Consider the following 15,565-nt stretch of genomic DNA (forward strand, 5'->3'; position numbering starts at 1 on the left):
CCAAAAAAGAATCGTCCAAGGACAAGAAGGAGCGGAAGCAGGCCATGCAGGAAGCACGGCAGCAGGTTACCACTATTGTGCTGCCGACGCTGGCTGTAGTTGTGCTGCTCATCATCTTCTTTGTCTATGTGGCCACCAGGCCTGATGTTACGGAGTAGAATTTTCCTGAGGAAAAGACTGGAACTCTGCTATGCTTGGTTAAAAAAAAAAAAATAAAAAAAACAGTTTCTTTTATGCTGCTGGAAAGAGAAGAATGTGAAGAAGGAAACATGCTCCACTATGCTTTCTGGTGACAAAGGGGGTTTTTGCTCTAAAAGTTAGCGCTTTTTTACTTTTTTTTTTTTTTTGAGCAGTGGATGGATTTGTTTCCCACTGTCTCAAAAATGATGCAGTATTCTGCATTTTACATCTGACCAGTGTAGTTCAATAAGAAGTGAAGTGTAGAGCATTTTTTAATTATGACACTTGTTCAAAGCAACATTAGCATGGTCTCACACATTATTACCACTGTTTGGACAACACTTCCACTCGGGTATTTAACGTATGAATGAAAAGCTTTATTGAGACAAACCATTATTTTGGACACTAATAGTGTAAAGTTCTGTCTCCGAAGTATGGCGGTGAATGTAAAGACGAAGATGTATGAATGTGTATCGCTGTCTAGCACTAAAGGATGCTACACAAAATTGTCCAGCTGGAATATGAATGTTATCTGGCATCTTCCAATTAAATTATTGATACCTGTTGATCACTCGTCATATCGATAAATGTATAAAATGAGGTGCCTTAACATGTATTATTTCAATGTAATAAATGCTGTGTATTGTTAAAGGTATAATGTATTATTGTTTTCATGTGTGTTTGTTGAAACCATTTATCAACTTAAATGCTGAAACCTCCGTAGAAACCTTTTTTTTTTTTTTTTGCAGGAAGATTTTTTTTTAAAAAACCTTAGCCTTTTTTATCTACAGCAAAATTATTCGTCAAAAGGGAAGTATGGTACTTATTTATTTTAGCATTTTGGATTTAAATTGTGGAGAATATGGGACTTATAATTCCCTTAATTTTCTGGATTTCCTTTTTATTAATGTTTCTTTTAATGATCATAATGGTAGATGGTTCATTGTTTCAAAAAACATTTTTTCCATCAAAATATTTCAGCTTGATTTATTGAATTTCGAGTGGGGTGGCGTAGTTAGTACTCGTGCATGGTATATAGTATTGTATGTGTATTTTCTTGTTGAAAATATCCTTTTTTGGTACGCTATGGCAACGCGCTGTCCCAGCGGCGTTGTCACAGAAGTCATGAAATTCTACTTCAAAATAAAATTGTGACATCAGGATCATTTAAATAAAGATTTCAGCATTAAGAGAAATAAAAAAATGTTCTGTAAGTAATTACAACACATTCTGATGTGTGCATTAACCTCCCAATTTTTCGTTTATGACTCAATACAGTAAACTTATCACAACCGTTGGGTGTTTAGTAAGCAATTATATATAGCCTTCTTAAAATAGGCATACGTCTTTACCATTCAGTGGCACAAATATAATTCCATATTTAAAACTTGACACTACTCTATATTAGAAAACACATTAGCGAGGATATTTTGTTTCCACCACAGTGCCACCTGCTGGATCTGGCAAGACCTACGTTTTGCAAATCCTACAATTTCCTATTGCAATTGAAATATATATTTTTTTCTATCTATCACATATTAGGGACGGATTCTAATAATATAGTTTGTAATATCGAGTGTATTATTTTGAAGAATATGCATGGATGTAGTATTTTTTACTGAAGTTAGCTCGATCCTGTTCTCCCAACACCTCCTATCAATTCCTCTGAAGAAGACTTCCGGTGGCGTTTTAATGGCGGTGGCATGGTGAATTTTACCGAAATAGAAACATACTCGCCCCTTAGGTCCACTCCCATCGATTTAGGGCAGCCTTCCATGCATTTTTGAGCTTCACAGAACTATCCAAATACCGTGGATTTAACAACAAAAGCACTGCGGCGTCTCTCCGCCCGGCCATGGCGGCTCACAAACCAGTGGAATGGGTCCAGGCCGTGATTACTAGATTTGATGAGCAGGTAAGATGATTTCTATGATTCGGTGGAAGGAATCAAGCGGGTTTAGAGGGTCCAACTGCACGATCAGTCTAACGCTGAGGAATTTAATCCGCGATTTAGTTTCTAAAAGTCTTGCTTGGGTGGAACGTCAACTGTATGGCTTGTACAGACTGCAAAACTGAGACATTTGTAGCTAGCGTCATCCCCACCATTTATCGTCACGTCTGTCATTTCGTTTAGTTTCTCCAAAGACTTAGCCAGTCATCGGCAAGTGGCAAACTAAAATGCACGCGACAGAGCTACGCGCTGGCGACTTCTGCATTCATCTAAAGACATGTAAAGGGTTGAAGCTATGTTTCGCGTAGCTTGGTCAGCAAATGTTAGCAGGCCTAGTTCTATGTTGTAAACAAATAAGACGTGACAGGACTGGCACTGACACTTCTTCCACACGAGCAGAAGACTAGCGAAGATAATTGTAGCAGTTATTATTGCTGACTACAAACGTACTTTATGCTTTTTGAATTGTTTTTTCGTTAATGCAAATGGTTTCTAATTCATGGGGCTTAAACTCATTATCACGATATAGTACCTATCATTGGACTCGAAACTTTTTTAACTAAAGTTGTATCCTCTCAAATATGATGCATATTGGAATTCATTTTGTAATGCATTATGATGATTATCAGACAAGTAGTTTGTGTTACTTGTCAATAAATATTAGGTCTACACTATTTAGACTAAAGCAGTCTGCGCGTTAGCCACAAGTGATTGTGGATTTCAGTCGGTTTTGGAAGGATTATTTGGCTAATGTGGCTTTAGAGTAACACTCTTTTTTTCTTGGTCATTGCTACCATAATTATTCTGTAAATCCATCTGCACAGATTACATGTAGGAAAAGTCAAGTCAAATTTTTCTTCACAGTTCTATGTGCCCCACTAGTGTAAACACAATGTTCTGATTAATTTTGCAGTTGTGCAATATGATATAAAGAACAGAGATCATGTTATTTTTCCCTACTTTCTACTGTTAATAAATTATGTTAATAATATGCATAAAAAGGCAAATTAGTGATTAACGTTCTTAACAAATATGAGTTTTATTGTTCTGATATTTCTTAGCAGGAAGTGAAACGTTTTGTTTACTGAATCAGCACCTCTTAATATGTGATTGCGGTCTTTAATCAACCAAATCCCCCCCCATCTCATCGGTTGACTTCTGCCACTTGTTTCAACTCGGCATGGGACGATATTAGATTCTGATGATGTGATAACCCTGATCACAATGGTACTATGGTATTAAATTTAATTGTTCTTAGCAAGTCACTGTCGTTTAGCAATTTTTAAGACAAATACCTCCACCTTATCCCCCATGCATGCAAAGAAGATTTGCCATCTAATTATTTTCAGAGGCAGCTTCTTGATTCAATTCTGCAAGCACTAGTGATACCCTATCATCGAACTGCACCGTGCTTCCACGAATGTCTACTGTGAAGCACACTAGACTTTAAAAAAAATCATTTAAGTAAAAGATGTATTTTCAGAATAACTTTGAATGCAATCACCTGTAACCCTCAAACCTCAACCAAAAGCAACTTTATTTTACCAGCATGGGCATAAATAGGGGTTTCTGATAACAAAAAAATGAGCACTTATGTTTGCCTTTTTGAAGTCGTGTAATAAAGCTATTTGGAACATCCAAAAAAGTTATTTTTGGGGGGCAAATTCAGAGCAATTAAATGGAACATGAAGTAACTCATTGTTCATTTCTGTTGTAGTGGCTCAAATAAGTGATAAAGAAAATGTTTAAAGTATGAATCAATATTTAGTGTTGGTATTTTTGGTTGTAGTAGCTCAATAATTAAGCGTTCAAATGAAAATATTGCTTCAAATAGAAACAGCCTTCTGGACTTCCTGAAAGACATCTTGCAGGTTAAATCAGCCAATAAAAAGACTGTCACAAATCATCCATCCAAAATTCCTGTTTAAACTGACTTTGACAGACCTTGTGGATATTATTTAATCCCATCGTTTTATCTTCGCTGTCTTTTCTTCCTCCAGCTTCCAATCAAAGTCGGACACCAGAACACTCACACAAAAATCAGCACAGAGCACAACAAAGAATGCCTGATCAACATCTCAAAGTACAAGTTTTCCCTCGTCATTAGTGGCCTCACGACGATCCTCAAAAATGTCAACAACATGGTGAGTTGTTGTCCTTAGCTTGCAGAGTAGATTTAAAAAGCATTTAAATACATATTCTGGTATTTGTTACAAACAATTAATTGTTGGCCTTGCCACCCTGCTCTCATTATCTCAAAATGCTAATTGCTAATGGGATGCTGTTTTAATGCAAAATGACGAATAAGTAATTATTGATTGTTTGTGTCAATACCATAGCGAATATTTGGAGAAGCATCCGAGAAGAACCTCTACCTCTCACAGCTCATCATCCTGGATACATTGGAGAAGTGCCTGGCTGGGGTGAGTTCTTGGGCTTGAAGTCAAGAAGAACGGCGTCAATCCACACAAAAAGGATGTAGACCAGCTAGTTGGGAAAATCTATAGTTTTTCATCATACCCCTGCCTACAGGCTTCCTAGTGTCTAGTGCTGTATTTACATTATTTATTGGGAGGCCTGTTGTGATAATTTTTTTCTGGACAATATATTTATCCAGAATCTATCATGCCAAACTATAGTATCGTTTTTCTTTTAAATGCCACTAGGGCTCGGCAATAAATTGAATAATTTGTCATTTAAAAAAATCAAAGATTTGAAAATTAGCTAAACATGATGAATAAGTATTTGGAATTGAATTAGTTCGTTTTATTATTAGATACGTCGCTTATGTGGCCATTTGCTTAAGGTTCAGGTATCGACCAGTCACAGTTCAGCTTTTGAACATCACATGATTAACAGCTGAGTAGTCTTTACCTGATCTTATCGAATCAATTTTCATTGTTAAACATGGCAAAATAAATTGACTTTCCCTCAGAGTAAGTTATGCAAAAGCTATGAACGTTGTTTTTACGTTACAAGTCATTTTAAATCCGAATTCATTATTCTTATATGAGTATTTTCCACTTTGTGTGTGTGTTTTAGGAACATATTTTGACATTGATACTCACATGTCCTCCTTTCTCAGCAATCCAAAGACTCCCTGCGCCTGGATGAGACCATGCTAGTCAAACAGCTCTTGCCGGAGATCTGCCATTTTATCCACACGTATCGGGAGGGCCATCAGCATGCAGCTGAACTCCGTGCTTCAGCCTCGGCTGTTCTCTTCTCTCTTAGCTGCAACAATTTCAATGCTGTTTTCAGCCGAATTTCCACCAGGTACCTCGTTGCTCTGTTTCTACTTTTCATATTTTCCCTCTTATTTTACAATCATTTACACAGTGCAGGTTGATCATCAGAGATTAATCCCCCAGCCCAACAATCTGTGCATGTGTGTTTCTCCAGGCTACAGGAGCTGACGGTGTGCCTGGAGGACAATGTAGATGTTCACGACATCGAACTGATGCAGTATATTAACGTGGACTGTTCCAAACTAAAAAGGCTGCTGCAAGGTTATTCTCAGTTTAGGAGCTAAAGATTTGCATGATTCGTCTCTTGATTTTGTCTATTTGAAATTTCTATATTTGTATTTTCTTGTAGAAACTGTTCTAAAGTTTAAAACCCTTAAGAAGCCTGCACCACTAGCAGTCATCAACAGTTTAGAAAAGGTAGGTTTTCATTTCTTCTTTTCGATTGTCCTTTTCTGTATTTGCAGTATTTAATAACCATTTGGTGGTATTTGTCCATGTTTTGGACTTATTTGTCCAGAGAGAGAATAAAAAAAAAACTACATTTTATTAAAAGGTATTATGCCCCTAAACATTTTGAGTGGTGTAAGTAAGCAGTGATGAGAAAACGAGACCTCATGGACCAGTTGTAATTTTGTTTTACCTCTCTAGATGGTGCTCTGGGTTTAAAGATGAAGGCTAACGCAAAATAATTTCATTACAATTCTATTGCATCGTTAAACCAAGAATGCCCTCTTAAAAATGCAAAAAAAAAAAAAAAAATCAAGAATAGTTCATGAATGGTGTAATTGGTGTAGCTAGAAAAATATCCTTATATCATAAGAAAAACACATCAAAATACCACCCACGGATTGATAAATTGAAGTGCCCATTAGTTGTGAATTCAGTAAATGCTTTAACAACTGACTCATCAAACCATCTGAACAATGCAAAATCGTTGACGAAAATTTCATCAAGCAGTTTCAGGATAAATTATGGAATTTTGAAATTTCAGTTGTGTTGAAACTGTACTTTATCACCTTCTCTTTGAAAGAAAAAAAGCATGACAAAAACAAGATGCTGGCTCTGTGAAGTGAGCAGATTGTACCCATGAAATGCTGATATCATGAAAAATATTATTCTGTTTTACTGCATTATGGACGCTTCCAGTATTCATATTTACACACAAAATTTGAGACAAGCTATTTTAATTTTGTGGCCTCACTGAAGTGTTAACTGCAATCGGAGATTATTCATCATGTGTAGGTTCACCTTTAACACTTTTTTTTTTCCACACCAGGCATTTTGGAACTGGGTAGAAAATTATCCAGATGAATTCACCATGCTCTATCAACGACCTCAGGCAGATATGGCAGGTACAAAAACAATCTATAATTGCTTTTTTTTTTTTTTTAATCGGGGATGGGAACCGACCAGCCTACGATTGTACTTAAACGCTGATGAACATCAAAGTAAAAACATTCCACACAGGAGTGCATGGGTAGGTGGGCAAAGAATATTACACCCCTTCCCCTAGAAAAAGAAATAAAATAAAATAAAACATCAGTGAGCACAACCACGAGTATGCGGTAATGGGATTCATCATTTTGGAATCATTTGGGACAGTTATTTTATGTAGCTGAATTCTTGCTGCATCCCTAATAGCTTTAATTTAGTGAACAAAATTATATTTAAACAATAATTTTATTGCATGTGTACTTAATGGTGACTGTCAATTTTGACAGTGATATTGTGGTTATTCTGTGTGCTTGTGTTGTTTCCACAGAAGCTGCTGAGAAGCTGTTTGACCTGGTGGATAGCTTTGCAGAGAGCGCTAAAAGAAAAGCTGCAGTGTGGCCACTTCAGATCATCCTCTTGATCCTCTGCCCAGAGATCACGCACACCATCTCCAAAGACACTGTGGAAGAAAGCAAGGCCAACAAGGTGAGTGGGGAAGGCACCAAAAAAAAAAAAAAAAAAATCTACCCTTGTTATTAATATCTGACTTGTGTCTTTCTCATTGTGCCCGCAGAAACTTTTTTTGGACAATTTACGGAAAGCTTTAGCCGGTCAGGGTGGTAGCAAGCAGCTGATGGAGAGCGCTGCTATTGCCTGTGTAAAACTGTGTAAAGCCTCAACATATATAAACTGGGAGGATCACTCAACTATTTTTCTCCTTGTCCAGTCCATTGTCATGGATCTCAAGGTGTGACTATTGACAAGTTTTTTTTTTTCTATTCTCTTGTGTGTTCATTGAGAGTGGGATTAGTGTTCATTCATCAGAACAAATCCGATTTAAAGTTAATATTAATCCCTTTGTCGAGTCATACAAAAGACAAGGGAGCACTAATTTGATTTTTTATTTTTTTTTTAAATGCTAACCATTTAAACAAAAGCAAGAATCTGCAAGCCAGTTTTGAGTATTCTGACCACAGTTTGCGCCTGCGTCATCACATACCGTTCACAATTATTACTTTTTTTTTTTTTTAATCTGTGCGTTGGATTATTAAAACATTGTTTTCTATGTATTGTTATATGTTTCCAAATAGCATAAATTATCAATCGATATTCCTACTGTCTATGTATTGTATTTTTGCCTTAACTGATAAAATGGTGTGATTTGAGAGTAGAACGTAATTACCTGAATTTTATATCATATGTCCTTGTCACAAGGCTTTGCTATTCAACCCAGCAAAACCCTTCTGGAGGGGGGCGGGCAGCCAAAATGCTGATGTTGAGCTCATGATGGACTGCTTTGTATCCTGTTTTCGCATCAATCCTCACAACAACCAGCACTTTAAGGTGGATTACTTTAATAATACTGCTAAGAAATTTAATTTTGAAATGCAAATTATACCCCACTTCAACCTGAACTTGGGGCCTGTTTACTTACCACTGTTAGTGTGTTTTTGCTGCAGTGTCTTAAAAATAGTTCAAATTCATTGAAAGAGTTTTGATTCAAAATGAGATAATTATACAGTTAAAAATAATCTTTCCTGCTGCTTTTATTCTCATCAATAAAAATGATTATTTTATCCAATTGTTTCACAGTTCTGATGACTGTACTTTTTTGTTGTTGTTGTTTTAAGGTCTGTTTGGCTTCGTCTTCTCCTTCCACCTTTCACTTTGTCCTGGTTAACTCATTGCACAGAATAATCACCAATGTAAGTCTCCCTTTGGGGCGTTAGACATACTGAATAATAATTTATGTAGTCTTCATTTTATTTTTATTCACTTCACTTTGTGTGTGCACTCATGCAGTCTCATCTGGACTGGTGGCCTAAGATCGATGCTGTGTACTGCTACTCGGGAGAGCTTCGCTTTATGTTCTCAGACACTCTCAACCGGGTTGTCCAAAGCTCGCATGCTCCTCTACGCATGACACCGGTGAGCGTATATATAAAGACTTATAGTGATATACAATTATGAGTAAGTATTTTATTTTCTCTAATAAATGTTGCCTTTAGAGATATAAATTAAATATTGCTTTTGTTAAATAATGTAATGTAAGATCCAAATAAATCAGATTCTGCGGTGCCTCAAATGCATTAGTTTTGTATATTGAAGGATGACCTCAAAATGTGTTGCTTCAAATATATTGTACACTACTAATTATTGTGTTGAGTTTTGATTTTTTTTTTTCTTACTGGTGTGCCTCACAGAGTTTGACTTTCAAAGGGAAGGTGACAACCAGCCTTAAGTTCAAAGAAAAAACTACAGAACTGGATACGAGAAGTTACAAGTGCCTCCTGCTTGCTCTGGTCAAACTAATTCATGCTGACCCCAAGCTCATGTTGCATGTGAGTGATTATTCGTCTTACTTTAATTTCCCGGTACATTCAAAAGGCCATTATTAGGAGAGTATGATTTTTTTTTTTTTTTTTAACCCCCATATTGTTGTCCTGTAGAATCCTGTGAAGCAAGCTCCAGAGATGCAGAGCAGCACAGCTGAGCTCATCATTGGTCTGGTGCAACTAGTGCCTCTCACCAACACCACCCAACTCTCACAAGAAGCCATGGAGGTTTGAGCATGAACTTGATTTTAAACTGTGTTTTAAACCGCCATAGTTTGCTTCCAAGACCTGTAGACTCACTACAAATTTTAACGTTATCCCATGAAATAAATGCATTTGAGGGATTCCACATCATTTCCTCTGGTTTTACAAAGTCTTTTAAGTCTGCAAAGTCTTTTTGATTATAAAAGTTAGGTAATCAAGTCCAGACTAGTGCTAGGGGAAAAAAAAAAAAAGAGTTCACCAAGTGGGCTTTGTCAACTTTGATTATAGATGATGATCTTGCAGATAAATACGTTTTATGAATGCAAAGGCGGCAAATGAGAAAGACTCCCTCAAAAAGACAGATGGCATTAATTTGGAAATGACCCCAAACTTGGGTCATTTCCAATTAAAAAAAATAAATAAAAAGGATAAAAATATTGTTGCGATTGTTGAAAAGGCATACAGCAGCAGTACATCTTCATTGGTTGTCTAATTGCATGAGCTAGTGGCCAATGTGTGGCTGAAGTGACTTATGTGCTTAGGAGTAATTACGCTTTCATTAAAGACAAAGACAACAACTTTGCTGAATTGTTACATTCCTAATTTAACAATACCCACAGCAAGACTCGAGATGCACAAAAGTGTTTTTCTGCTACATACTTTTTACTTGTCCTATAACGCTGCTACAACACTTAACTTTCCTGGGGTTGAGGTTATTAGTCTTTTCATCTTATTTTGCTTCTTGTTCTTTTTTAATCTTTATTTAAAAAGTTTTGATACATTTTTTACATTCTAGAATGAATTTTGCACTTGTTCTAGAATGTACAAAAATATTGAGTTTTTTAAAAATATTTAAAAAGAAGAACAAGAAGTTAAATAAGATGAAAAGACTAATAATTTTGCACTTGTATTTTATTTGAAAATGTTTTTTGTTTCTTTTTCCCTCACTGCAGTTTTGTCTTTGCCTTTCCCATCTGTCTAGGCTCTTTTAGTACTGCACCAGCCAGAGTCCATTGAACAGTGGAATCCTGATGCGCCGATAGAGACATTCTGGGATATCAGGTACTTTGCACATCTTTTAGCAATTGTTACCATATTTCTCTTTGATTTAGAAGTTTTCCATGGGCAATACTTGAAATTAAATTCTCCAAGACAGAATGTCTTCATTTTTTTTCATATTAAGCAAGCCAGTAAGAAAAGTGTTTGTCACGGCATTAATTGATATATTAAGTCAAATTTGCATTGAAAGTATTGGCTTAGAAATGATGTCAAGTCTAATTTGGAGCTTACTTCAGCCTTCATGACATATCATTATCTATTAGTTCACAGGTGCTGTTCCTCATCTGCCGCAAACTGATTGGCCAGCAGATGGTCAATGGCACTGAAGTGCTCAAGTGGTTGCGAGAGATCCTCATTTGTAGAAATAAATTTCTGCTCAAGAACAAGGTACTGTCTGCCCTACTGCAGCACAAAATAATAATATCCATCTGCATATTAGGTGGAAGTCATGTACAGTCAAACAATTATTTAAAGAAGATTTGAGTTTAAAAAAAAACAAAACTTGTACAATAATAACAATGTATGTCACAGTAAACAACCTGCTGGATTGTTTGCTCTTTTGCACTATGTGAGAGATCAACTTCAGTCAGGGGTGTCCAAATTTGTGGAAAGCAAGATTGGAAAAAAAACCTCAATTTACAGTATACATGTTGCAAAAAGGCAAAACAGTATCTGTCATGCTATTCCTCAGATCAGTGATGGTTTTAATTATTTGTCAATTCCAATTAAAGCATTTTACTGTGCCACCAACAGGAGTGTGCCACAATGGGTGGAGGTATTCCAATCTGTAGGCAAGCCCAGACCAAACTTGAAGTGTGTCTCTACATGTTCCTGTGGAGTCCAGACACAGAGGCTGTGTTAGTGGCCATGTCATGCTTCCGCCACCTTTGTGAAGAGGCTGACATCCGTAGCGCTGCTGACGAGGTGTCCGTCCAGACTATCCTACCCAATTATGCCACTTTCAGCGAGCTTGCCTCCATAAGTAACATGATGGGAACAGGTGAGTCAAACACAATCCGTGAACAAAGCAGTATCATGTAGAATCTTGGCCTAAAAACTCCAGACTTTCTTTGGAATCCTGTCCACCTTAAACGATGATTTTTGTCTCTCAGGTCGGTCCACATTGCAAAAGAGAGTAATGGCCTTGCTTAGGAGAATCGAGCATCCCACACCAGGAAACATTGAGGTAAAGTGATTTTGAGCTTTTTGAATAGACAGGCATGTATTTCTCAGAAAAAAAAAATGTTAGTGAATTAAGGTCCCACAGGTGTCTTAAAAATGTGAATTTCCATGTCTTTTTGTTTGTCCACATCTGTTTATATTGTGTTTGTTCCACCTTAAGGCATGGGAAGATACGTATGCTAAATGGGACCAAGCAACAAAACAAATTCTAAACTTCCCCAAAAACAAGGCAGATGATGGGCAGGTAGGTATCCTATTTAGAGATCAATCTCCTGTTTCTATTCATCAGTAATGGCCATCATTTGTTTCAAGGGTCAATATAAAAGCTTTCTAAAGTTAAATATATGCATATAAATGATAGGATCTTTCTTTTGGCACTTTAGAAAGTCAATTTCTCATAAAATATGAGTTTTTTGCTGAGTGAAGAATAAGCAAGGAATCCTTCGAAATGCATCAATGAAGGAAAACAACACTCTGGGGGTGTTGAGAGTGAGAAATTAACATTCTAACATAGTTCTAGCTCCAAAAGGTTGAATTTCCATGGTATGGGCAGAGAAAAGTAGTTGTAAAGGGAAGTCAAACATTTTCTTCACAGAAGTATGTTCTCTGCCCCCCATCAAGTGTAAACGCAGTTTTTAAATTTATTAACTATGAAGGATGTCTGTTACACGAGGCTCCGGTAATGACAAATCACAGTCACATGACCAAAGACCCTGGCCCTTGTTTTATAAAAGAGCCATTATTAAGCAATGTAGCCATTATCAATGTGGTGCAGGCCAACTCTAGTATAAGTAAGTTGTGGGAGCTCCTGGTGCCATTCGCTGACTGTCATCTCCTCCAACAGCAGGAGTGGATCAACATGACAGGCTTTCTCTGTGCTTTGGGTGGTGTGTGCCTTCAGCAGCGCAGCACGCCTGGCCCTGCCACCTATAGCCCACCTATGGGCTCCATGAGTGAGCGCAAGCATTCTATGATCTCCATCGGCCCATGTGAGATCTCCAACCCCATAGCCTCAGTCTCCTGCTCCTCATCAGCCTCAAGCGAGACACCAGTCAGCCGCTTTATTGATCGGCTGCTGGCCTTGCTGGTGTGTGGCCACGACAGGGTCGGCCTTCATGTCCGTACCAACGTTAAAGACTTGTTGGGGTTGGAGCTTAGCCCTGCCCTTTATCCCATGCTCTTCAATAAGTTAAGGAACAGCATTGGTAAATTCTTTGACACGCAGGGTCCGGTGAGTAGATGCTTTTTTATATTATATCTATTCTGGTAGTAATTATTTCTTGTTCACCTGAAAGGGATAGTCCACTTACTTAGCCTTTTTCAGCAATACAAAGTCATTCTGCCTATAATGAATTTGATGACTTTTTTTTTTCATGTACAGTTAATACTTTTAAGACAACGTTTTGCCACTCGCTGTCGACTAAAAATGACATCACATATACTCAAGGCTCAGGTGAAGACCAATCACAGCTGAACGTCACATGACCAACGAGTGAGCTGTGGTTGGTTGTTACCCAAGCCTCAAGCGCAGGAATGTCAGTCAGTCAACAGCAAGTAGAAAAATGTTTTTTTAAAAAATATTAATTTCAACATATCACATGTATTATAAACAACATATTTACTCTCTGCTGAATAAATGGACTATCCTAAATTGCCACTGGTGATAATAACTAATTGAGTTTTTGATTTACCCTTAGATTATATAAAAAAGAGAAAAAAATTCAAACCAGTAACAACAATAACAGTCCAACAATAATAACATGAATAAGTCATGCCAGCTGTTTAATGGGATAGGTGAAATGTTGCCAGTCTTTTATTGTCCAAGCAGATTTGATATTAATGTGTCGTTGCTACAAAAGTAAAATGTAATGGCTACAAATACAAGAATAAACATGCTAATGTTCTAATAGACTATTGCTTTGCCTTTGTCAGGTTGTATTTAAATCTAGATAGTCTCCAAAGTATGTACAGTAAAATGCACATAAATAAAATAGCTAACTACCTCTTGCTAAATATATATATATCTATATATATATATCTATCTATATATATATATATATATATATATATATATATATATATATATATATATATATATATATATATATATATATATTGATTTATTGATTTATTTACAGGTGGTGCTTCTCGAATTTAAAAAGTGGCATAGATCTAGATGCGAGTAAAGGATGCAAGAAGTTATTCTAGATGCATTGTTTGAAATGTATTCATTGTCTTTGCTTTTCCAGGTCCCCATCAATGACACTAATACCCAATTTGTGGAGCAGACTATTGCAATCATGAAAAACCTGCTGGATAACCACACAGAGGGTAGTTCTGAACACCTAGGCCAGGCTAGCATTGAGACCATGATGCTTAACCTAGTCAGGTAAGGAATAACTGCAGTAGATGGACATTGGCTAGACATATCAAATACATGTCTTCACTTTTTTTAACTTTCGGCTGCATTTTACTCAGGTATGTTCGCATTCTTGGCAATATGGTACATGCTATCCAGATCAAAACCAAATTGTGCCAGCTAGTAGAGGTAATGATGGAGAGAAGAGATGACCTGTCCTTTTGCCAGGAGATGAAGTTCAGGTAAACTGCTTTTTTTATTGTTGCATACGCAGTATCTTTCACCATAATTCCCCAAATATAAGACACACTTTTTTTTTACCCCCCAAAAAATGAAGGCCAAAGGTATGGATGCACCCTTTAAACGGTTACTTAAAAATGTGTTTCTGTCGAGAAGCCGAATTTTACTATACAGATGTGCAGTTGTTTATCTTCCGTATTCTTAGTTGCAATAATTACCGTAATGGGACGCGCGAGATGAGGGTGACGTCAGTTGGCTGTTAACATCAAATGCCTCATGGAGCTAACAGCAGATTATGTTAGCTGAGGTTGTTACGGCATTATTTTCAATAAAAGAAGTGGGCAGACTGAACCAACGTCCAAGACCATCCTTGTCACACACAGGTATATCACTGAAACCAAGAGGAGCTTGTAACAGTCAAGCTCCAACTGACTCAATTAAGAGTGCATTGGTTAGTGAACACGGAAAGGTAATCCATTTGATTCGTTTAAGTGCGCTCTTTTGGCATATACACACAATCATAAATTGGTGAAACACGGATGCAGCTCAACGTCGGGTATTTATGGTAAAATGAACTCGAACTGCGTCGCAAGGAAATGGAAAAACACCTACTTCGAGCGCATTCAACATTACATTTTATTTGGGGAATTATGGTAATTGATATGTGATGAAAAATTATTTAATTTTGAGGAGCATGTTTTGCATGGGTTAATCCCAATGACCCGAAGCAAGGGTTTCATTGAAGTATCAAAAATATATTGTATTGACAATGATCGTTCAGTGGCTATTCACCCAATTTCACAGTTAATTTTCATTGTTGCTTTTTTTTTTTTAATAAGGAATAAGATGGTGGAATACCTGACTGACTGGGTGATGGGAACTTCCAACCAAGCAGCTGATGATGACATTAAGTGTTTAACAAGGTATAGCTGGTGCCTAGTACAGTGTCTTGCCTCCACTCTAGTATTGACAACAAACTAACATAGTTCCCTGCCTGCCGGTCTGTGTGTGATTACAGGGATCTTGACCAGGCCAGTATGGAGGCAGTTGTGTCTCTGCTTGCTGGTCTTCCTTTGCAACCTGAGGAGGGAGATGGAGTGGAGCTAATGGAGGCCAAATCACAGCTTTTCCTCAAGTTAGAATATGTTCATTTAATTTTTACCACCTTAAAGTAATGATCATTAAACCACAGATTTTCGCAATTACAAAATCATGCTTATTCAAATCGCGATTAAGATGTAAATGGGAATAATCACTCAGCCCTAATCTGAATGATTCCGGGAGAAGCGGAAAGATACCCTCTGGCCTGGTCAGGCTAGCCGCAGTTCAGTGCAGGAATGCATGCCAAGAAGGTAAAAAAAAAAAAAAAAAA

At 37.1% G+C, this 15,565-nt stretch overlaps 1 protein-coding gene across 1 annotated transcript in view; it reads left to right on the forward strand.

The window, feature by feature from the left end:
* Positions 1–1,852: 1,852 nt before the first annotated feature.
* Positions 1,853–15,565, forward strand: part of nf1a (neurofibromin 1a) — a 41,694-nt gene continuing 27,981 nt past the window's right edge. The window contains exons 1-24 of the mRNA XM_088427598.1: positions 1,853–2,095; positions 4,132–4,275; positions 4,471–4,554; positions 5,217–5,407; positions 5,534–5,640; positions 5,729–5,796; positions 6,656–6,731; positions 7,142–7,299; positions 7,388–7,561; positions 8,029–8,157; positions 8,445–8,519; positions 8,617–8,742; positions 9,018–9,155; positions 9,264–9,377; positions 10,336–10,415; positions 10,676–10,799; positions 11,166–11,412; positions 11,525–11,598; positions 11,755–11,838; positions 12,439–12,825; positions 13,844–13,983; positions 14,073–14,195; positions 15,033–15,116; positions 15,212–15,328. Coding sequence (XP_088283724.1) covers positions 2,036–2,095; positions 4,132–4,275; positions 4,471–4,554; positions 5,217–5,407; positions 5,534–5,640; positions 5,729–5,796; positions 6,656–6,731; positions 7,142–7,299; positions 7,388–7,561; positions 8,029–8,157; positions 8,445–8,519; positions 8,617–8,742; positions 9,018–9,155; positions 9,264–9,377; positions 10,336–10,415; positions 10,676–10,799; positions 11,166–11,412; positions 11,525–11,598; positions 11,755–11,838; positions 12,439–12,825; positions 13,844–13,983; positions 14,073–14,195; positions 15,033–15,116; positions 15,212–15,328 — 3,104 coding nt within the window. The 5' untranslated portion in view covers positions 1,853–2,035. The remainder of the gene's footprint in view (positions 2,096–4,131; positions 4,276–4,470; positions 4,555–5,216; positions 5,408–5,533; positions 5,641–5,728; positions 5,797–6,655; positions 6,732–7,141; positions 7,300–7,387; positions 7,562–8,028; positions 8,158–8,444; positions 8,520–8,616; positions 8,743–9,017; positions 9,156–9,263; positions 9,378–10,335; positions 10,416–10,675; positions 10,800–11,165; positions 11,413–11,524; positions 11,599–11,754; positions 11,839–12,438; positions 12,826–13,843; positions 13,984–14,072; positions 14,196–15,032; positions 15,117–15,211; positions 15,329–15,565) is intronic.

Source organism: Hippichthys cyanospilos, chromosome 11 (genome assembly GCF_059441005.1).
Source record: "Hippichthys cyanospilos isolate Australia breed blue-spotted pipefish chromosome 11, RoL_Hcya_1.0, whole genome shotgun sequence".
Taxonomy (NCBI): domain Eukaryota; kingdom Metazoa; phylum Chordata; class Actinopteri; order Syngnathiformes; family Syngnathidae; genus Hippichthys; species Hippichthys cyanospilos.